The sequence below is a fragment of the Hyposmocoma kahamanoa genome, unplaced genomic scaffold (genome assembly GCF_003589595.1).
Source record: "Hyposmocoma kahamanoa isolate Upper Pololo Valley unplaced genomic scaffold, ASM358959v1 92, whole genome shotgun sequence".
Taxonomy (NCBI): domain Eukaryota; kingdom Metazoa; phylum Arthropoda; class Insecta; order Lepidoptera; family Cosmopterigidae; genus Hyposmocoma; species Hyposmocoma kahamanoa.
In genome coordinates this window covers 20,931,981-20,956,032 of record NW_020654748.1, presented here as the reverse complement: position 1 = coordinate 20,956,032, position 24,052 = coordinate 20,931,981, and the positions used below count along the sequence as shown (strand labels likewise).

The 24,052-nt window shown below is 37.6% G+C and overlaps 2 protein-coding genes across 2 annotated transcripts; one reads left to right on the top strand and one right to left on the bottom strand.

Annotated features, from left to right (window-relative positions):
- The first annotated feature begins 8 nt into the window (after positions 1-8).
- LOC113236623 (GPN-loop GTPase 1) lies at positions 9-13,269 on the top strand. Its single transcript, XM_026472784.1, has 7 exons — positions 9-143; positions 1,451-1,618; positions 2,662-2,858; positions 3,327-3,521; positions 7,424-7,476; positions 7,962-8,185; positions 13,135-13,269. Exons 1-7 carry the CDS (start codon positions 20-22, stop codon positions 13,215-13,217), a joined length of 1,044 nt encoding a protein of 347 aa, XP_026328569.1. The 5' UTR covers positions 9-19; the 3' UTR covers positions 13,218-13,269.
- Positions 13,270-14,791: 1,522 nt separating this feature from the next.
- On the bottom strand, positions 14,792-19,751 carry LOC113236945 (FAD synthase-like). The gene is made up of 4 exons (XM_026473173.1): positions 19,701-19,751; positions 18,813-19,169; positions 16,682-16,803; positions 14,792-16,121 (listed from the first exon to the last, which is right to left on the bottom strand). The coding sequence occupies exons 1-4, from the start codon at positions 19,749-19,751 to the stop codon at positions 15,902-15,904; spliced, it is 750 nt and encodes a 249-aa protein (XP_026328958.1). The 3' UTR covers positions 14,792-15,901.
- Between the last annotated feature and the right edge of the window lie 4,301 nt (positions 19,752-24,052).

The window sequence follows — 24,052 nt, the reverse complement described above, 5'->3', positions numbered from 1 at the left end:
TTTTTGCGTTTATTCAGGCATGGCAGGCGCTGGAAAGACATCGTTCACGAGACGACTAGCTAGTAAAGTCGTAGAAGGTTCCAGGCCATACCTTATAAACTTAGATCCCGCGTGCCGGGAAGTTCCTTATCTGGCTAATATTGGTAAGATTTTTAAGCTCTGATAGATTTTTAGCAGCTTCGCAAATGACTTTTAAAGTCAGCTATTCCAAAATCTTAGTGTTATATTTTTTTAAATTTCTTGAAAAGCAACTTTTTAAGTAAATCGTTATGATCAACTCATATACATTCACTTACACCGTCTTTGTCTTTGTCATCAAGCAATTGTTGATAAAGTCTCAACTCAGAATTGCTGATGTCAAATTGAACATTGATATTATTTGTGAAAGTAGACCTAGTTAAAAAGAAGCCCTCACATTGATTTTCAGTTATAGGAAACTAAAGTTTCTTAAAGTGAAAAACCAACGCAGAAAAGCAATTTTTACACTAGCTGATTGATCCATAAAAGCTGTGATGGAGCTTTTTGTTGCTCTGATCATTTCATGTTTTAGGGTGTTGTTTAAATGTTGATAAGAACTTTTTTATTCTAATATCAGCTATTCTAAAGTCTCACCTCGACTGATCATAGATTTTATCTACTTCGTGACAAATAGATGCAACTGGCAACATTGACAGATAAAACTTGATTAAGTACATAGTATATTCAGAATTCATGTAATTTCTATGCAATGTAATGAATTTATCGAGTTCTTAGGTTCCCACGATTGTTACACATAAGAAATGAAGCTATTTTTCCGGATTTAAATCATGTATATTTGTTTTTTCAAACAAACCAACGTTTCGGGCCCTTTACAGGTCCCATGGTCACAGTTGACTGAGGTGGTACAGTCTTCAACCGTGACCATGAGACCTGTAAAGGGCCCAAAATGTTGGTTTGTTTGAAAAAACAAATATACACGATTTAAATCTGGAAAAATAGTTTCATTTCCTAAATGTAATGAATTATTTGTGAACTTGAAAGCTACATCTAGTAGTGCTGTAATTAACGGACAATTGAATGGAAAAAAGTTCATGGAATTAGATCTACTTGCCAAGTTTTATTGAAATTGGTTACCAGAAAGTACACGAAACTGGATTCGTCCCTTAGTTTGCCACCATTAGAGGTAGAAGTGGAGTGAGGTACCCTACCCTCTTTCAAACAAAATAGAATCTTCAAAATCGATTCACAAATGCCAGAGTTATCACATAACATACCTTTTGAATGAGCACCTCCTCCTTTTTTCAAGTCAGTTAAAATATCAGGAACATACAAACATCATTGGCTACAGAGTTTTTAACATCAGGTGAGAATGTGGCTGCAAGTGTATACCTATATGTTGAAATTTTTCAAAATTGGCTGTTAATAAATAGCAAATAAATAAAGTACAACTTAGTTACGAAATAAATTCCAGATATACGAGACACAGTGGATTACAAAGAAGTGATGAAGCAATATGGCCTAGGTCCTAATGGAGGAATAGTTACAGCTCTAAACCTGTTCAGTACAAAGTTTGGACAGGTTGTGGACCTTATTGAGAAGGCTGGCAAGAAGCATAAGTACTGCGTTATTGATACTCCAGGTAACAAAACAATTTAAAATAATAAAAGAAAAACGAATAATTGTTTTATAAATAAATAATTGTTTTATAAATAGGGCAGATGCCATGGAATAAACTAGTGCAAGTGTGAAGTGGCCATTCCTTTATAGTCATAGTTATGTTCCCAAGAACAAATGCCTCAATGCTCTCGTTGATGCTGTATGTACAGTGATTATTTTTTTATTGCCAGAGATTATTTGTATTTTAATATTTTTGTTTTGTAAATCATTCATCACATGTAAATCATAACGACATGCTACATGGTGCCACACTTAAGTACGAGGAAGTGGAAATCATAGCGTCGTGACGGCGCAACGCCCGTGTGCCATATAGATTAATAATAATGCACACTAATATATAATAATGGACAAACATAGACAATCACACACACACACACATCTACACATATAACACTACAGTTTGATTTTTATTTTTCTTTTACTATTAATTAGTTTTTACTTTCAGTTTAATATTAGTATTTAGTTTCAGTTAATATATACAAATTTGTTTTTGAACTACCATTAATAAATATCTACTTTTATGTACGAATTATTGTCCGAGGTGAGAGTCCTGATTACTTATATTACATGCTTCAGCTTAGTTTAGGAACCAGTCTCTTGCAAACATACTGTAATAAATTTGACTGTGTACATTATCGAAATACTTAATTAACTGTGATGTTTGTAGAGAAAATATGTAAATAAATTATTATTATTATTAATATCACAAATTACACCCAAACTCATAAGAGAAATAAATATAGGCCATACAAATATTTCTCCCGGCCCAGGAATCGAACCCGGGGTCACTATGTAGCAGTGCAGTAATCATTCGTACGCGGAGGCAGCTGGATAGGATTTCTAGCTTTAAGTAAACATAACAGCTGTTGAATCTAGTGCTATTTAGTGTCAAGTAACAGAACTCCAAAAGAAAATAGTTCATATTACCTATTTATAGAGTACTTTTTGTCTTATTTACAAGTATGTGCGTTTCGCGCTTTGGTACTAAATATTACTCCCTTTCAGGCCAAATTGAAGTATTCACCTGGTCAGCATCAGGCACCATAGTAACAGAGACATTAGCATCGTCGAGACCTACCATAGTAGTCTATGTAATGGACACGGTGCGCAGTGTTTCCCCTGTTACATTTATGTCCAACATGCTTTACGCATGCTCGATATTGTACAAGACGAAACTGCCTTTTATTGTTGTTATGAATAAGGTAAGTGGCATAGTGGATACACATGCTTGGCAAGATTTTACAATGTATTAAAGTGACCACCAAGCACTACTGAGATATCAGGAATAACCTCCATATGTTGAGTAGGGCTCTCACAAGGCATTATAGGAACGAGTTTTATTGGTTGTGGTTGGTAGAAGGCAACTGATTTACGTTTAGCTGAACTGTGGGTGGTACGTCTTTGGTTGGTGGCGTGTGACCATGTACATCGTAACGCACATCGGTCACCATCTATCAAACAACTTTGAACTATGTGACCTTGAAAACACCAATAACCATCATATTCTCAACCTCACACGAAGCGTCATCATCCATTACAGAGATCTTTTTACACCGGCTCTATTGTAGTCCAGAGCCGGCAATTCCTAACTACTTCTCATCTTGTATTCTTCACACAAGATTGATTGAGACTATCTAGACTATCTGACTACACAGTATACGTTCTTACAGATAGACGTAGTCGATAATTCCTACGCGGTAGACTGGATGCGCGATTTTGAGTCGTTCCAAGACGCGTTGGACGCTGACGGCGACGGTGAAGGCGGTGTCAGTTACGTCGGCAACTTGACTCGATCCATGGCGCTAGCATTGGACACGTTTTATAAGGACTTGAAATGTTGTGGAGTCAGCGCTCATACTGGAGACGTAAGTATGTTATTAACTGTATAACAAAAAAAATCGTCAAATGCACACACTAACGCACTCAACATAGCCCCGCACTAGGGAAACCCTGTGTCGCGGGTGCCATGGACACACGCATAGACAAACCACAAATTACACCCAAACTCACGAGAGAAATAAATGTAGGCCACACAAATATTTCTCCCGGCCTGGGAGAATCAAATCTCAAATCAAATCAAATCAAACCTGGAACCTCTGCGTGGTAACCGTTCGGCCACGAAGGCAGTCAAATGATGTCGTAATTAGTTTTAACAATTGTTGAAACTCTTATTCTTGTATAATAAATTCTGCACTGTATAGGAATTTATTTCTCCTCCGTCATTTCATGTTTTAAAGGATACCTTGAAAATATGAAATAAACGATAGAAACTAGTTTATTTTCTCTGACTTTTTTACTCGCTTCTGGTGGTAAGCGACACAGAGGTAAGGGGCGCCACCCAACACCTACAGTGCTCAATAGCCAACCTCATCTGCACGCGGTACACCCTGCTCCTACCGACGAGGCTTTGGCGACCTGGCAATGCGCATTAGCACAGAAAAGTATCCCTAAGTGCCCGGCGGCGCCAGTAGCAACCGAGGCGCTGACGGACGTCGTGGAAGCTCTGGCACCAGAGGTTCTAATCTCCGGGTGGGATTCGACCGTCGAACGACCCTGGTCCTGGCAACGTATAACGCAGGCACACTGCGGTCAGACGAGAGGATCGTTGAGCTGGAAGAGGAGGTGAACAAGTTACACTGGGATATCGTGAGGCTGTCGGAAGTTCGTAGAGAGGTGGAGGACACGATAGCCCCGAAATTCGGCAACTTGTTCTACTTCAGGGAAGGTGACCAGCAGTCCCAGGGTGGTGTCGGGTTTACCGTCCACAAGTCCCTTATTGGCAACATTACTTCCAACGGGAGTGTGTCGAGCAGGTTTGCGTACCTTATACTCAGAGTATCCAAGCGCTACTTGCTGAAGGTCATACAGGTCTACGCACCGACCTCGACACACCTAGATGAGGAGGTGGAAGCTATGTATGAGGACATAAGTCAAGCCATGCATACCTCCCAAACACTCTTCAATGTTGTCATGGGGGACTTCAACGCCAAACTGGGCAGTCAAATGGTTGATGAGCCAAGAGTGGAGAAATTTGGTTATGGGCAGCGAAATTCCAGGGGCCAAAGGCTGGCTGACTTCATGGAAACGGAGGGACTCTTTATGATGAACTCCTTCTTCCAAAAACCGCCTCAAAGGAAATGGACCTGGTTAAGTCCCGATGGTGTCACAAGGAATGAGATAGATTTCATATTGACCGACAAGAGACAGATATTCAACAATGTTTCGGTGATCAATAGGGTGAAAACTGGAAGCGATCACAGGATGGTAAGAGACTTGTTGAATATCGATATCAAACGTCACGAGAGAGGTCACGACTGATGAAGTCTGCTCTGCGACCCAGCGGTGCCCATATAAATTACCCCGAAAAGTTTCCGCTCGAACTTCAAAATCGTTTCGACTGCCTACAGGACTGCGTCTTTGTGGACGAGATTAGCAACAGGGTGGTGGAGACTGTCCACACAGTTGGGTCAAATTTCTTCAGGACCCGCCGCAAGGATAGGCCGCAGAAACTCTCCGATAATACTCTCGGCTAATGGCAAATCGACGGGATATGACGCTGCAGTCCTCCGATAAGGTTAAAGCCTACAGACAGCTAATACACACATATGGAAGTCTATGCGACACGACATACGGGTCTATACCAATATCAATTATAAATTTAATAAAATACAATATAAAATACAATACCAATTATATTATTTATTATATCCTATTGCAAAGATGAGTGCGACAGGGAGACGTTATTTCTCCGAAATTGGTCACTAATGCATTGGAAGATGCCTTCAAGTTACGGAACTGGAAAGGACTCGGCATCAAAATCAATGGCGAGTACATCACTCACCTTCTTCACTCATCACTCACTTGCTGACGATATCGTGGTCATGGCAGAATCGTTGGAAGAGTTTGGCACCATGCTCGGTGACCTCAATAGAGTTTCCCAGCAGGTGGGTCTAAAAATGAACATGGACAAGACGAAACTTATGTCGAATGTTCATGTCGTACCCACCCCTATAACAGTAGGAACCTCTACTCTCGAAGTTGTTGACGACTATGTCTACCTCGGACAAACCGTCCAATTAGGCAGGGCCAATTTCGAGAAAGAGGTCAATCGTCGAATCCGATTTAGATGGGCAGCTTTTGGGAAGCTCCGGAACGTCTTGTCGTCCGCAATACTGCAGTCCTTGAAGACAAAAGTCTTCGAGCAGTGCGTGTTGCCAGCGATGACCTACGGCTCTGAGACATGATCACCTACTATGGGCCTTATAAAAAAGCTCAAAGTCACTCAACGAGCTATGGAGCGAGCAATGCTCGGCATTTCTCTACGTGATCGAATCAGAAAAGAGGAGATCCGTACAAGAACGAAAGTCACCGATATAGCTCGAAGGATTAGCAAGTTGAAGTGGCAGTGCGCAAGGCATATGGATTGTAGAACTGAAGGCAGAATGGTTCTTGAATGGAAACCACGAACCGGAAGGTCTTCCGTGGGACGGCCCCCTACGAGATGGACGGATGATCTGATAAGGGCGGCGGGTAACCTATGGATGCACGTTGCGTCCGATCGGCTGGTCTGGAAATCTTTAGGGGAGGTCTATGTTCATCAGTGAACGTCTTCCGGCTGATATGATAATGATGAAGCGGCACACCTGTCCATAGCAGTTCCAGTGCCACTTAGAGATTTCAATTGCAATGACCTCAGGGGTACTGCCACTGCGGCCGTCACCTTCAGACATAAGTTGACAAATCTCATGTGCCTGTAATTTCACCAGCACTCGTATTACCCTTCAAAACCGGAACGCCGACCGAACTTACATTACTACTTGACGGCAGAAAAAGTAAAGGTGGCACTACATCCCCGGATGAACTCTTTCACAAGGAGCTCTACTTTACTAAAACTTCTGCTGATGACTGCTGTGCATATAGTCCCTATCTACTGACCCAAGAGATAGGTAGTTCCGGGGAGACTACGGGAAGTGAGCGTGCCTTACAGCTCTGTCACCAAAGAGGAGAGTTGGTAGTGGACTTTAAGAGTCAACGGCTAAGCGGTGGCAACAGTTAGTGCGCAATGCGCAACGGGAAGTGAGCGTGCCTACAGCTCCGGTACCTATCTGGAAAATACCCACCCAAGGCACCAGCCATTTGAGGACCGGATGAAGTTTGTGCAAACGGGCTGATCTAGGTTCAGGACTTGACTGAGTAGGTCCCTGTGCATGCTTGCTGGCACAGGTTATAGTGCCCTTCCTGTTTAACTAAGAGGTTCATAGGGAGGGTTATTGTAAACAAAACTTATGTAGAATAGGATATGGGAACTGCTGCGCATAGACCGGAGAGGCATCGGGAACTGAGTGTACCTATAGCTCCGTTACCAGTGAGGAGGAGATGGCAGACGAATTTAAATTCAACGGCTTAGTGGAGGCAACCGTTAGTTGTGCAATGCACAACGGAAAATAACCGCGCCAACAACTCTGGAAAATATGTATGTAGGGTACTGTACGTGCACTCCACGGGCTGATCTGGGGTCAGGACCTGAATGTAAAAGGTCCCTATGCTTGCACAGGTTACAATATCTTTCCCGTATACCCATGAGGTTGGTAAGGAGGGTCACTATATAAAGAAAATTCATGTAGAATTATATGGGACTGCTGTGCATAGACCTATTCTTTCCACAACCTTCCTATGGATACTAAGAAAACCAAAATGTGGCTGCAGATAATAATCGATATCATTCTTAGATGTTTTTGTAGTAATCGTTTTTAACTGTTATTTTCAGGGTATAGATGAGTTCTTTCGATTGGTGGATGAAGCAGCAGACGAATATGAAAGGTGAGAAAGAAGTAACAAAATAAACAAACAACAACAAAAAACACATTGGTGTGATTAAACATCTATTTAATTAAAACCACCAAGATATCATAGATATTAGTTTTAAATAATTTTAGTTTAAAATAGTACTAATCTTGTTTTTTTCTTTTGGATTGTAACATTATGTTACATGTTTTATCTGAATTAATAAATAAGTTAACGATTGCCTTTCCACAATGCCTTGTAATTCGCAAAAAAAAGGTTTTCTTTGGTATGGGCCACATTTTATAATCGTGGCTCAAAAGGTCTAAGTTCTCAGATCCGTAAAGACTAAAGAAAAAAGTTGTACTATGTTGAAAATTGCACCTATGTAAGTTTACATACCGGAAAAAAGTGAGTTTGGAAGTTATAACTTGTACTACCGTTTTATTTCTATTAATATCATACATAACAATAATATACAATAATGATAAACTTATTCATATAAGTTGATAAATCTTTTTCAGAGAATACAGAGCAGATTGGCTAAAAATGCGCGCAGAAAAACTGGAAGAACAAAAAAGGCAAGAAGAAGAACTAAGAAATTCCAGCACAAATGACACAGTGTTAGACAAAAAAAAGCTTATAGACGAAGTGATGGGTGGGAGAGAGATAAGCGATATGTATTTGAAACATCCCGGGAATGAGAGCTCCAGTGATGACGAGGGCACCGAACAGGAACCGGAAGTCGGTGAGTATCAAAAGTAGAATTTTAAATAAATACTGGACACAGGTTTACAACCTTAGTTTAGCTTTACTGGGTCGTAAACATGTAGTTTTTCATTTTAGCACTTGACATTTTGAGCAGTAGCTTGTGTTAATTTTTATTCCATCATTGTGAACCTATTCTCAATACTGAGCACGGGTCTACCCTAAGAAGAGATTTTAAGTTCTAGTCTGCAAAGCTGGCTCAAAGCGGGTTGGGGACTTAACATATTTTTCAAGTGTAGTTAACCTTTCCTCAAATGCAGGTTTCATCACAATATATTTCTTCAACGTTGGCGAGATGCATTGCTTACAAACATTGACCAATGCTTGTAATTTAGAAGTTCAGAGTCCATGCTGCCACAACGATCGTTGACCTCAACCAAAATAGAAGCCCATGGGAGAACGGCTACCTCTCAAGCAAAAAGTTTCTGGGCTTCTACCGCTACTAGTTCTGTTAAAGAGTTATATAAACAAGGCAGACATATTATAAAAGGACTATTTATAAAACTAGTAGAGCTTCTTGTGAAAGAGTTTATCCAGGGAAGTACTGCCACCTTACCTATTTCTGCCGCCAAGCAGTAATGTGAGCAATACTGCGTTCCGATTTGGAAGGGTAAGGGTGCTGGTGAAATTGCAGGCAAATGGGATTTTTCAACGTATATATCAGGGTTACAGATAGCCATACGGATAGGCGTGTCGCTTACCACCAGGCGCACGACTTGTTTGTCCCGGCACTTGGTATTATTAAAAAAAGGCTGTATTTTTAAATAGAAAACTACCGTGCGTCTCGGACATGTTATCTAACCTAAAGGATAACTCACGGAAATAGTCGAATTTTTGGCATGGCCGGCTCTCAAGGCTTTGGCATGCACTTTTCGTCGAGTCACCGCCACAGAAGCTCATGCATAAGGATCGCGGACTGTTTCGAAATATGTCGAGCAGAAAATCGATTTAACTACGTGAGGTATCTGTTAGTTCTATAGTTAAGACCAGTTCAACTTGACACCTGGAGGTCTACTCTCGTTCTGCGTCCGATATCCGTCGGAAACAATTAACGTGAAATAACTAATACACGGCCAAATTAAAAAGACAATGTCAAGTATGAAGCGTGATTCGCATCACGCGTCCTTTAATTTCATCGAGTATTACTTATTTGGCAGTAATTGATTCGGATTAATGTGAGACGGAGAACGAAAGTAAAGGGCCTGGGCGGGCCGCTTATCTTATCGCTTTATGGGATAAGGTGGCCTTTGTACAATAACGTTCTATTTCTTTTGTAATTTGTTTGTGGTGTACAATAAAGTGTTTACATACATACATACATGATACAATGTCATATTGGACAAGTCTTTAAAGCTTCTTTTCGTTCTTAATCCCGTTTCCAAATTACTTTTTTACGTTCCTGTCTTTTCGCGATTAGCGCTTTTGTCATTTACAAAGTTTTTGGCTTTGAAACGGAAACTTATAAAAAGGAAACTATACGTGGGGCGCTCTATAAGTTTCCGGAATAAATAAGAAAAAAATACTATAAATGATCAGAAATGAATTTATTGTTTCTCAAAATATTCTCCGTTAGCGTCAATGCACTTTTTCATACGAATGAATCAATTTTGAAAACATTTATGCCACTCCTCCGTGACAATCTCTGAAACATATTTTTCATACTCCTCGACAGCCCTTCAGGTAATGAAAATCGTTGACCGCGTAACTGGTTCTTAATTTTTGGAAATAAATAAAAGTCACAAGGTGCCAGGTCGGGATTGTACGTGGGATGGCTCATAAGGTTAAGGTTGTTCACCTTCAAAAATTCCTTTGTCTGTCTGGCCGTGTGAGAACTGGCATTATCGTGGTGCAAGATGATAAGGCGTTTACGGTTATTTTTACGGAGTTTGTCAATAACTTCCGGCAAACAAACGGTCCTGTACCAATCACTATTCACGGTACAACGATTCTTCAAGGCAACAGTAGCCACGTGTCCAGTATTTATTAAAAAAAGAAGCAATCATCCGCTTAGAGGCACTTTGCACGCGCGTCACTTTGGTTGGTTTCGGCTCATCTCGAAAGACTCATACGCTCGATTGCTGCTTTGTTTTGGGATCGTAACTATAAATCCATGTTTCGTCACCTGTTACTATGTCCCACATCAAATTTGCCCCTTCGTTGAATCTGGTAAGCATGGCATTGCACCAAGTGACGCGATCCGTTTATTGAGCCTCAGTCAAATTGTGTGGGATTCACCGAGAGCACAGCTTTTTCACACCCAAATGTTTGTGTAGTATTGATTGTATTTTGTTTTGTACTCATACCTATGCCTAAAGATGCCCGAATCTCATGGTATGTCACATGCCTGTCTGTTTTGATCATACGGCGCACAGCATCGATGTTTTTGTTGTTCACAGCAGTGGACGGGTCACCATCACGAAATTCGACACTGAGATTCACACGACCGCGTTTGAATTCTGCAAACCAGCTATAAATAGTCATCTTGCATGGTGCTTCAAAGCTGTGTGAAGTCGAGCGAAGGTCCGCTGGGCTGTTAAATTACACTTAAAGTCGTAGAAAATCATACTACGAAAATTTTTACGAGTTAAATCCATGGTGATGTAGACAACCAATATCTAAAATGACGCCACAATGTAAAAACAAGTGACAGTCAGATGAAACAAACTGTATTCTACAGCCAAAGAGTTTCAATTTCAAATGTAATTACTTTTGAAATATTGTTTATGTAATTGCCCAGTTCCGGGGGAAACTTATAGTGCACCCTATGTATTCATTATTGTTATTTATGTATTTACTTTATTGATGAGTAGTGCATTTATTTAAAATGCTTTCATTACAAGATACGCTTTGGTTGCGCCCCCTTTTCCAACTCTTAAATTTCTATTCTAAGGTTGCCTGGAAGAAATGGCTAATAAGGCCGCCTGTTCTACATTGGTTTACTCTGTGATACTTACGTTACTGTCCTGTGTTGTCATTGTAATTTTAATGTGCAATAAAGAAGGTTTCGTGCATTTATTCATTCAAGGTTTACGAGCGGGATTAGGAAGAGGGAAATATGAGATATAAATAAACAATTAGTTTGTATTATATCTTTGTATAAATTTTCATCCAATACAATGAATGATCTTTATAAGACACTGAGTAGCGCAGCATTAAAAAAAATATCAATATTATTCATTCTTTTGGACAATCAAGCTTGACCAAAAAATTTACAAAGTCAAATTTGTTTTTACAAAAATGTTTTAATGGTTCCTAAGACAGGTTCCCTGTATCACCTATAGCTTCGGATTTATCCATACTGTTACATACATACCCCAGTCATAAAAATCACAGTATACACTTATACAACTACTACAACTATATCTAAATAGATGAGTGTACAGTGTGTTGATTAGCATTCTTGCCATATTTAAGAAATTAATAATAGTAATCATACTAAATCATCTAAAAATAAGAAATAAAATTTCTGTTCAATATTCTGACTAATTGTATGTAGTAAACTTTTGTAAAATTGTCTCCAAGTGTATTCACCGCGGAGGATGGTGACCCCGCCACTCGCTTCACCGAGCGATACGTAATCTTTCTCGATAGCTTATTAGTCTTATTACCTATTTTTTAAATTATATTTACGTACTATTGTATTGTTATAATTTACTAATTATTTACATTTTACAAGTTAACTGAAAAACCGATTTTTTGTAACTTAGATTTGGTACTTACCAACTTTAGGTTACATGAAAGTAGTGCTAGAAGTAGCTAGCTCCACAGCTGGTGGCAGGCTCCGTACTAGAGCCAGCCACAGATATGCAGAGTTTCGTTTCAACTTACCGCATTTTTCACAACAGAAAAAGCAGAAAGAAACCAGAGACGATTTTTGCGCGCAATTCTTCGACACTCGTAATCTGCGTAAACTAAACGTTTCACATCATGCTATAAGAACGCACTTGAGGGTAACGCAGGGTCTGGTGAACATGGTAGTTGTTTTTTTTGCTCTAACTCTTGTTTACATACCAAATCACGTTGCATTTCGTAAGAAACTAGAACGTATGCGCGATGTCAGCGGAACGTAGGCGCAATACGCAAGGTCGACTGATGATCTACCAATCACGCGCTCGATACTACCCCTGTCCCTACCCTGTCACTACCACCAAATAGATCTAAAATGCATATTTTCTGCGCATAGATCATTGTTCAAATGGTTGCCGGTACCTGTAGCACGTGTAATGCAAGTCATTGACCTTTGGATCTAGCATGGTTACCGCAATTAAATAAAAAATAAGAATTTAAGAATTTTTTTTTAGTGATTTGGGTTCAGTTTCGAATATAGAATGACCTCTGTAAATATGGCGAGATTAACACATTATATAGAAGAGTTATTGAACAACAATAAAAGATAGGAAGATAGAGAAGTGGGAATAGGTACACTGCCCTCGTAACGAATAAAGGTACAACTATGCGTCCTATTATACAGCAGTTGTACCTTTTTTCGTTCTAAGGGAAGTACAGACGGCAACACAGCAAGCTATACACACTCACGGATCTTGTTCAGTTGCGCTGGGGTTGATATTCGAACAAGTGTGTAGCTTGATGTTCTGTTGATTGTACATGGGATTGGAAACGAGAGGTACGATCAAATCTAGAGCAATTTAAAAAGATGTGACTGAAATTGCCAACTTGGTGGCACTCTTAATTTTAAGTTGTTGAGTTTCCCTGTTTTGAAGTAAAAAAAAGTTAGTGGCACCAGGTAAACCCACATAGACAACCTCACCTCAGTGTGGCAGACCAGCACGTTAATCGTTCCGCCACGGCAGGCAAGCTGTTAAGCAAAAAAAGAGAAAAGTTTTCGAATTTTGAAATATTTTTGAATACGTTTCGTTTCATATAAGTAGCTCCAAGTAATTCCTTTAATTTCGTTCTTCTTTGTTTTAGATGACAAACCAGAAGACGTCGCTATGTTTCAAGAGTTTATAAGAAAACATGTAAAACCAAACGACACAGGAAATAACACTTAAATTTATTGAAAATAAACAACAGATATACAATTGCAAACAATAACTTTTGAAAGAAAACAAATAAAAAATTCTAATTAATTAATTGTTTTATTTGTCTAACGAATGTGCCACCACAACCAAAAATTGAAGTAAAATTAATAAATTCGCAGTTATAGAAAAACATAATAATCATCATTTGTAATACTATAACATTTGATTCAAATAAAAATACGTGCTTTATGTGCTAGAGATGCTCTTTTATAATTCATTACGCAACATGTCAGCCAATAAACAGAGCAATATACTTACTCCTGATCATGTCAGAAATTAGGAAACTGTTATTTCTCGACAGTGTAACAAAACAACACAGCATAAAATAGAAGACTTCAGTATTAATGTGTCCCGTTTTGTCGGCCTGCATGTCGGGAATGAAAGATTTAGCTGCCTATACGTTCGAATATGGAATGTCATTCGTGTCGTGTCGGCTCACTGCGAACCGCTCGCGGCAAGTTCGCGAAACACACTATGATTTTTGGTAACATAACATCAACAGTTATTCGACACGAATTTCATCGGCCGCCGCGCGGTCGAAAAGCGGAGTCCGCGTTGCCGCCGCGCAGCGACCGCATGCGTCTAACTGTCATGGCAAAATACGCTCTATTTGTTTAGCTTTTACGTTTTAATTTAAATGAGCGTTCCGGATACGTGGGCAAGCCTGGATGCTTGAGTTTAGTCTACGCGGAGGTAATTTTATTGGGAGGAATTTAAATGTTGCTGCATAATAAATAGAATTCAGATTCGCCATTAATGTACAAAAAGGTGTGGTAATTGGGCGGTCGCCCGAAAACTTTCTTCTCCTGTAACTGGGCGCTTACGGTTCAAGCTCGCTAGTGAGTACCCGGCTTTATATAACGAATTCAAATTAATATTATACCATCTAAATATAAAATTCTTTTTTGTCTTGATTATATTTGTCTTTAAAAATGTCAACACTATTTTTAACGCTAACTTGTTAGTTTAGTGTGCGAACAAGTTTGTGTTTAATTGAAACAGGACAAAGTAATATGAACGATTAATTCTGCAATAAAATTTGCCATTGCACGCAATGGCATTATGCCGCCTAAAGCTTATCTATTCCATTTATGTAATTATTCCAATTTTGAATTTGATCATTTAATCTTATTTTATTCTATTTATTTTCGTATGCTTTTTTTTTATACAGCTCTATCCTACTCTGTTGGCCAGTATGTTAGATAGTAGATGTTTCGCTTTACAACATGATACTTTTGTGTTTGGGTATTACGTGGACGATTTTGTCTACATGTCATTTAAGTACCTACACTGAATTATTTAAAGCCACGTTTCCAGTATGTATTGCACACGGGTATGACGTCACGTTTACAAGCAAGTTAACTAATAAAAAAAATAAAAATTACTTATTTGCCACTGGTATAATGAAGACGAGGCCTCAGTAACACGAGCAGTAGTTACGGTATTGCAATCCTAAAAAATAACGAATAATATTAAGTAACTCGTCAATAAATAAAATTGTAAAAAATATCTTTTTAATAATAGTTTATAATATAACTTAATTATTTTGTACCTATAAGTAGGTAAGAACAGGTAATTATCACTACAGATTTTTTACTCAAGTGTAAATACACTTACTAATTAAAATTACTGTGTGACAACAGTCATGGTGGTAAATAATTTCATTGAAGCCATACAATTTACTCGAGAATACTCAAGAAGCAAGAGTTATTTACACTTGCGAAAACGGCTTCGATATCAATATCACGCACGATTTAAAATTATGTAAATTATAATGTGAACGAAAATGAATTCTATAACATCACAATATATGTAGACCGTGAAATTAGTCCATTTATTCTCAAGAGGACAATAAGATTGTTTTTGTGTGGCTTGTAGCATGACATTACACTTGCCATTTTATATGTACCGTATATTTATATACCACGTGACTTGGTAATATTTGAAGATTCCAAGTTAATATTTTTTTTATATGTGAACTATGTCCACATTCTATTTATTGTCTAATACTTAGCTTTATTATTAAGTAAGTAAGGCAATGTTTATTTTCACGTTTTAACAAGTCGATTAATTTATTTTTATATTGTAACGGAGTTGGTAGTTCAATAGCACGTAGTGTTGGGTCATGGACAAATTTCTATTTAAAAAAAATAAATCTTTTTTTTCCCATATTTTTCCGCATATGACAGTGATACCTGTCAAAATTGAAGATACTGAACTCTATTATGAGAATTTGTGGAAATAAGCAAAACAGGGCCAAATGTAATTTTCAAAAAATTACATATTAACGTTTATGAAATTTTATTTCCTAATTTATGCTAATAAATAAAACTTTAAAAGATATATGTAAATGCTAAGGAGCATAATATGTGTCTTGGCATTATTACTTTTTTCTAATTTTCCAGAATTTCTTCTGAAAAATTTCTATTATTTGATTTTTTCGAAAAGTTACCCATATTCTTACGTCTTTGTTACGATTACGATTTGTTATTTTACTATTATTTTCTTTGTCAGATTTTCTTTCAATCTGACTTCCCTGAATAGGTGCATGGTGCAAGCAATTAATCAACTCATCTAAACGCAGTTTAAAAATCACAGTTGCATTCGGTCGAAAATTTTACTCCTACTAATGACTACTACTATGTACAGTTCCGTCAAACACCATTTGTACTAACGCATAAATCACAGGCATTGATATTTTGATCATTTGCGTGTCCATTGGTCGTTTGGTGTGAGAGAGTGGAGCGACCGGCCCGCTCTAGGGAGCCATCTGCGAGAAACCATGCGGGATGGTAGAGCTTAGTACCACTGGAGTGTTTGTGCTCCAGGTACGGGTTTGGTAACGTGTTTTGTGTACTGCCTATTGATGTGTACCTGTAAAAGGAGTTTTGTGGTTAAGAAACGTACATGACGTTACAAGTAGTTGGTGTTAAAATAATTTTTAATAAAAAAAAGGAACCGACTTAAAACTTTACAATCGGTTACTAGAAAGTTGGCGAAACCGGATTCATCCCCTAGTTTGCTACCCTTAGAGGTGGAATATTTTCTTCAAATTTAAATGGGACTAATACTGAGGTCTTTCCAACAAAAAAAAGAATCATCAAAAACCAGTCGAATTGAGAACCTCCTCCTTTTTTAAAGTCGGTTAAATACAACCTGCATGCAAGTTAATCTTTAATTGTGCAAGTTGTATGCAGAGTTGAAAATTTGAGAAAGACCCATAAATATATACCTTATAGACACATAACATACATACAATATAATAAAACACTAACACTATTTATTTATTTACACGTATGGACTGCGACGTGTGACGCAACGTGGGTGTCCGGTAACCGTCCTTGTTTCCAATTTTAGCGAAACGAGATCTACAACAGATTCAGTTTTATTGTTAAACGAAATCGGCGTTTATCTATCTTAAGTTAAAAACTAACCCTATACTGTAAAGGCAGCAGTAAGGCACTTTTCTCTGCAGGATGTAACTCCATATTTGATGATAAGACCAGTTGAGAAGGGGCGACACGCGGATAATTTGAGGCCAATTCGGATCTGTTTTCTAAAAAGAAGAAAATAATTAGGGTATTCATTTATTTCAATATTCTTTATTTACATTCCACAATGGTGAAAAAGGTTTTATATAGTATAAGTATCACATCATGGACTCTTTCAGGCACAACAAAAATAAAGTTGCCTCATTGACCTACCAACAAATGGTTGACCTACCAACAAAAAAAACCTACCAACATCGGCTTTGCGCTAAAAAGTGTCCGCACTTATAGGGCGTTAAAATCGCATACAAGAGCGTCAATCGCATAACAGTCTTCGTTTGTTCGACTGACAGCGCGGTTGTCAAACATGCAGTACTATATAATAATAACTTGTAAAAATTACTGCAGTAAATTGTAAAAACAGGATTTTGTATCATATTTTCACTACACAAATAAATTGTTTATCATAGTTATCATTTAAAAGTGTTATTTTGTACAGTTATATAGTAATTAATTTATATATAAATGAATTGTAAGTATAAATCACAAAAGCAAACAAAATAGGCAAATAGCTAACTGTCCTTTTTCTACACATTGCATGCGCAAAAGATGGAAAGAAACCCGTTACGTCAATTTCAAGAAGCTTATAATAAACTTCTTGGTCATTTTCAATTGTTGGAACAACAAACGATTGAAATATTTAGAACAAAAAAATTATAGGGTCGTATTCCAGAACTCTATTCAATGCTCAAGTCAGGACTTGAGCAGACTTGAGTATGATTTCAAGCACTGGAAATACGACCCTAATGGCAAGGACTTGAGTATGATTTTCAGTGCTCACTGCAATACTCAAGTCCTGACTTGAGCATTGAGTAGACTTCTGGAATACGACCCATAGAGTCGCTTTGATTTTAATCTTATTTTTAAAATTATTTTTTATTAAATGTTAGCAATAACTAACAAAATATTGTTTTACTCGTTACGGCTTGGGATTACCTATCAGAAGTCAGAAAATACATTTGCCCGAAATAACGTTAGCTCGAATTTTCATAATGTCAAATGAATTTTTTTACGAATATTACAAAACAAAAGCTAATTTTTAAAAAGTCTTTGTGAAAAGCATCAAAATTACTCGAAAGCGTAACGGTTTTATTATAAATCGGTTTTACGGATATTCGAGTTTACGTTTAGTTGAAATATCTTTCTTTACATTTCTTATTTACATGCATTCGTACATGCTTATTTTCACATTTGTAATATTTGTATGCATGTATCTGCCCAACTCTATTATTTCTTTAAATGAAATTGTACAAAATTCGACATAATAATATATATCAAAATTAATTAATATTTACAATAAAGCTTGCTCTAATGGAGCATGCAAGCTCTTGTGTTCAAGTAATTTTCAGTCGAAGCTAAATATGGTGCATTTTGTTAAGTTTCCAGTAGAAGCTGAATATGGTGTTTTGGGCCCATAAATTGTTGCAAGCATAATTAGGCAGTACTGCAATGAGGTTACAATTTAAATTAAATGTTTTAGTTTTTTTATATTTCGTTACATGTCACTACGTTTGTATGGGTTAACTTAGGACATTTTTTTCGTGGTTCTTGTATTAGACCCGACGTCCATTTGTTGGTAGGTCAATGGGTTGCCTTGAAGAAGTTGCTACTCAGCAATTATTTACGTTATGTACGTTTATGTACGTAAGTACGGCTTATGTACGTTAACTTACTAAGTAATTACTGTTCTGTGTTGTTATTGTATTTTTTTTATGTGCAATATAGAATATTTCATTCATTCAAAGCAGAAAGGAAAAGAATAAATAAGGTGTTTTTAACATGTACCTTTGTGTTAGATTATTTATTAATGTTTTAGTAATAATTAATTCAAAGAAATACAGAAGGTGGAATTTGTGAAAATGATAATTGAGGGGAAGATAGAGAGGAACAAGGAAGAGAGGAAGACCAAGAATGGCATACAGTGAACATGTAAAGAAGAACATCAAAGACGGAATGGAGGAGGGCTACACTGACAAGAACCTGGCTCTTAAATAGGATTATCATGAGTGCTTCTCACCTGCATAAATTTCAGATCTTGGCAATACGGGTCTGTTCGCCTCGTTCCCATAAGACACGCTTGTAAATTTCCATCTAGATCTAGGATCCTTTGTAAAGTTTCTTTCATATCTCCGCAGCTAACCATTAATTTAGCATCATAATGTTTTTCAACTAGTTTTACGAATTCTTCAATTTCTTTAAACGGCCCTTTTGTTCGTATGTACACGATTTTGAGATCTTTCGCTATGTCTTTACGTTTGTAAATGTCCTGTAGGATGTTTATTGTTATGTCGAGTAGTGCTGTGCAATCTTTGCCACCATTGAACGATAAAAATATTTCTTTCAATTGGAACCGCTCGAAACAGCGCCGGAGGACCTGAAAGTAGTTTTAAAAAAACAGGTTAATTTACAGTAAATTTAAATATCAGAATATGACAGTACGGGCACAGATTACTTAATAGTTACTACGAAACAGATATACCACTCTCATACAAAATAGAAAATACCTACGCTATAATAGTCTAGTATATCTGACACCAGGCGCTCGCTACAAAAAGGAACCTAAGCACGCGCTCAGAGAGTTGAAAATAACGTTACCCTCCGTTGTGCAGTAGTGCGGAACGGAATGCTGAGTACAAGGATTGTAATGTGAATGGAAGACTTGTCTAAGCGCTTGCACTGTTGGCCATATACTCAGCGGTAGGCACTTATCGCACAACCTCGAGCGAGTGACTTTCGCCAATGTTTCCCAATTCAGTGTTTTTTTGTTTTAAGTGCCTCTACCATGAAATTACAGTGACAGTTATAACTAGCGACCACGTAAATGTTTGTATACAAAATGATGTTTCATCTTGTGACCGCTAGGAGTGCTGTATAATTTGTCATACAAAATTGTGAAGTAATTTACGCGGTCGCTAGCGACAACTGTCCCAGTAAACTCGCAGTAGAGGCACGGCATCAATTAGAAATGATATTGATAGATTTTTATTTTTTATTTCACGTGATTGATTAATTGTTAGGGCGTGTTCCCATTATGTCGTAACGTTTTATTTATCATTGGACGACTGTCGCGTCTATCACGTAAACACACGACTATCTGTCGTGACTGTGTCGTAGACGTTTATTTTATCGTTGAACGACTGTCGTGTCTAGCTGTTCCCAATAGATCGTGACGACAATTTATCGGTTCACGGCAGCGACTTTGTCATTTGGACGACAGAATCGTTTGAAGCTGCGATTATCTGTGGTCACCTTTTTATCGTGACATTTTATTTATCGTCTGACGAATGTCGTTCTAGCTCTTCCCATTATCACGACAGTCTGTCGTCGTAACGTCAAAAAAGTCGTGAACAACATTTAATCGTGTTGTTCAATGTGTGACCAACTTCGTTTAAATATACAAGACACGATACTTTAAATCTAGTCTGTCGTCACGACATAATGGGCACGCGCCCTTATAACTAATTGCATTAAATTTAATCAATCGTGTTATAATAATCGCAATCGCAAAAACGCACTTGAATCGCTTCATTATTTCCAAGATAAAAGTTGAAATAAATCATCCTTATCGCCCTTATCAGAACATTTTGTCAGTGTGTAATTTGTTACCATCTTGCACTTATCGTAGTGTGACTGAATGTCAGTAAACACTCAGTAAAACTTAGCTTGATTAGAATGACAGGTCGGCAAAATTAAGACGACGTAAATTTGCAACAAATTATATATTTTTAATGGCAAACTAATATTTTTAGCAGCAGTAAAGCTCCTTGTGAAAAAGTTCGTCCAGGGAAGTTCTGCCACCGTTCCTATTTCTGCCGCCAAACAGTAATGTGAGCATTTACTGTACATTATGTCTCAGAGCGACGGGCCCAGTGGCAGTCACCATTAGATCTTTGCGATTTAAAGCTCTGAGTAGCACTGCAATTGTTATGCACAGGCGTGTCGTTTACCACTAGGCACACGACTTGTTCGTTCAGTCACTTACTATTATATAAAAAAATCTTTATTAGTTATTAAATTCACATTTATCGAAAAATTTACAAATTGCCTAGGCGATTTAACGACACGACGCGCCTCTCGCTGCCCCGTCAGTTGCCATCGGGCGCTTGTTAAATTTTCTCGGATCTGTGTAAAAATTTTTCTACTATTATATATATAATTAATTTTCTACGCGTGGAATGCGAGACGCGCAGGCGTCTCACCACACCTCACTTCCTGAAATTTAGGCTGGTGTACAAATACCTCGCTTTAAGGCGTCCCGTCATTTGGTATCATAAAAAAGGTAACATAGATAATAAAAAAGGTTATATGAAGCCACAGACATATATCTAGATAGACGCCGCAAGTGTACGTACTTCGCATGCCCAAAGTAAGTGAATTTCACTTAGTTACCGCTGCTACACTTCAGAACGCGCTCCACCGTTATCGTAGAAGAAGTAGAAAAACGCGAAAAAAAAGCATAATTATGCCATTATAAACTGCAAAAACACCATAACTGTGGGTAAACGGGTAAACAGGGACATTTCCTTCCACGGGCAAGTGATTTTGTACACAAATACAAACAAATATGCAACCGAGTGTATGCCTCATGATTTGTAATACATTGCGGCTTTTACTTGATGCGATATATTTATAATCCTTTGTTAATACGCCATGAATATCGAAAAATTATTATGACTTTAGCAATATTATAAAAATATTCTATAAGTCTTTTGTTATGTTGTTTAGTAACGTTTCGTGTTTTTTTTTCAGTTTTGTAGTATCTATTATCAGTAGTATCTGTAATTTCGATAATTTTTGCAGCACGTTGCCTCGAATGTCCGAATATAGTGAGCAAATAAATACATACATCGACGTATATGTAGTACGAGTAAAACAAAAAAATATGTATATAAAGCAAAGAATTATCAGTGCGCTCTCTTTACAAAAATCTGGAGTTCGTCATACGTATGAGTTCGTTGCTTTCGAGGACGAAGGTGGTCTGGTTTATCCCACCTAAGATGCTATCCAAATATGCAGGAATTCTCTTTCAGGAAATCCGAGAAATAATAACAAAAATTTCACACGAGGTTTTCATTAAGTAAACCTCTTCTGATTAATAAGACTTTACCATATTTTGTCAGCAGTAACATTTTCATTTGTCTTGCCATTCATCAATTTGATCAATTACCAACAGAAAACCATCTAGTAAAATTAATTAAGGCAGTCGCAAGTTTATAATATTGACGTGCGTTTTCATTAAGGTGATCGTTAAGATATTCTATTACAAAAGGATATTATACAGGGTATCCGGTAAAGAATGGATAAGCCTGAAATGCCTTATAGTAGAGTTTATGAACGTTCAAAAAAATATAAAGAAAAATATATCCCATGTAGTACCTAAGATATATATATTGTTTTCTTTAAATTTAATTATTTTCATCTTATTTTACGTTTTTGTACACCACGACTACAAGTTAATCAATTTCTTCGGTTTTTTGGTGTTATAATATTCTACCTTAACTGTGCTAATAGATAGGCAGTAAATAGTATGACTAACTATGGCACTAAAATTAAAAAAAAAGTTTTATTTTATTTTTCAGTGCAATTTTTTTTTCACAACGTTTAAGCATCTTTGATATAAAAAAAAATTATGATAACGCGAGTGGCCAACTATTCTAAAATAATGTGTGTTTAAAGTAGATTTCAAAATGGTATAATTCATTATTGTATCTAATATAAATAGAAAGTAAATTTGACTAAAAACTAAGTTTTCAAAATTCGGCCATTTTTTGTCCTGAATTGAGCTTGACCGTTGAGGTTCAATAAAAAAAATTATATTAGAAATTAATACAACTTTATTTACAATTTGTTTACAGCAAATGTTCAAACTGTTTGCCACCGACACTGATGCAGGCTCTACATCTTCGAATAAAAGCCCTTTTGAGTAGACACGTATATCGTCGTCCACTTATTGTTGCAGCGGCTGCACTGGCACGGCTACGTAAGTCTTCCAAGGACCTGATCGGCTTACTATACACAATTTCCTTAAGGCAGCCCCAATAAAAAAAATCCAAAGGATTTAGGTCCGGTGAACGCGGAGGCCATAAAATTGGCCCCAGACGGCCGATCCATCTGTCTGGGTATGTTCTATTCAAATATGCTCGAACAGGGACCGCATAGTGCGCAAGATAGCCGTCATTTTGTAACCAATGGGATTCCCTCAGCTCCTCGAGCACGTCGTCCATTAAATTAGGCAGATCATTCTGGAGGAACTCCGAATAACTTTGACCAGTTAGGTTCCCCGGTAGTTCAAATTACTATTATGCCCCTATGGCCCTATTACTTTTCCATTTAATATTCCCGTCCAATAATTTATTTTAAACTAGCACTGTGATCGGTTTTCCCGCATAAGATTGGGGTTTTGAAGATCCCAGCTATGGATTTTTATGTAGATTTAAATAGCCATCACTTTTATGGGCTAATTCATCACTCCATAGAATTTTGTTAAAAAATTGCGGGTCTTCCTCTATCTTACCTAGCATTTGTCGGCAAAAACGTAATCTTGAAGCGTAATCTCTCGGTTGGAGAGTTTGCACGCGTGTAACGTGGTAGGGATGGAATTTATTTTTCTTTAAAATATCATGCACAGTCGATTTTCCTATTCCCGTGTGTCGTGTTGTTACTCGTCGAGGTGGAAGGATCTTGCGCAATTTCCTCAAGCACTGCCTCATCGTTGTCACCACGAGGTATTCTTCCAGTACTAGTACCACCAACACCACTACCAGGCATTCTTCCTTCTGAGTAACATGGATGGACTCTCATGAACACGCGGTAATCTGGGTGACGAGCATTAAGGTATCTTTCCCTATAAAGAGCTGCAGCTGCATTTGCGTTGGTTCTACATTCCCCATAAATAATATGCATGTTTGAATATTCTTGGGGCGTATACTGAATGCGTGGCATTTTTATTTACAGACTCAAAAACTCTGTTCAGTCTAGAAATAAGCCAAGTCGTCGTAACAACCAAACAAACAAAGTCCAAATCAGTAAGCTAAACAATAGTCCATTAAAGAGCCAGGTCGCCGTTTTAACACTGATTGAAAGTAAAACACAATAATTGCGAATGGATAACACATGCGATGTCGAACAAGTCGAGGGACGCACTAATTCCCTGAAAACATTTGCTAGCCGACACTGGGGTCAGTGGAGGCAGGAGGGTTCCTTATCTCATTGTAATGTAGGTATATTATTAAATAGTTGTAAGTGGGTATTTTTGTA

Excerpts from the sequence above, each read along its gene's own strand:
- LOC113236623 (XM_026472784.1), top strand. The coding sequence starts at position 20 with ATGGCAGGCGCTGGAAAGACATCGTTCACGAGACGACTAGCTAGTAAA. Across the intron at positions 2,859-3,326 it reads TTATTGTTGTTATGAATAAG|ATAGACGTAGTCGATAATTC; the intron begins GTAAGTGGCATA and ends ACGTTCTTACAG. Across the intron at positions 8,186-13,134 it reads CGAACAGGAACCGGAAGTCG|ATGACAAACCAGAAGACGTC; the intron begins GTGAGTATCAAA and ends TCTTTGTTTTAG.
- LOC113236945 (XM_026473173.1), bottom strand. The coding sequence starts at position 19,751 with ATGCCGTGCCTCTACTGCGAGTTTACTGGGACAGTTGTCGCTAGCGAC. Across the intron at positions 19,170-19,700 it reads CAGTTGTCGCTAGCGACCGC|GTCCTCCGGCGCTGTTTCGA; the intron begins GTAAATTACTTC and ends AACTACTTTCAG. Across the intron at positions 16,122-16,681 it reads TGCTGCCTTTACAGTATAGG|GTACACATCAATAGGCAGTA; the intron begins GTTAGTTTTTAA and ends CTCCTTTTACAG.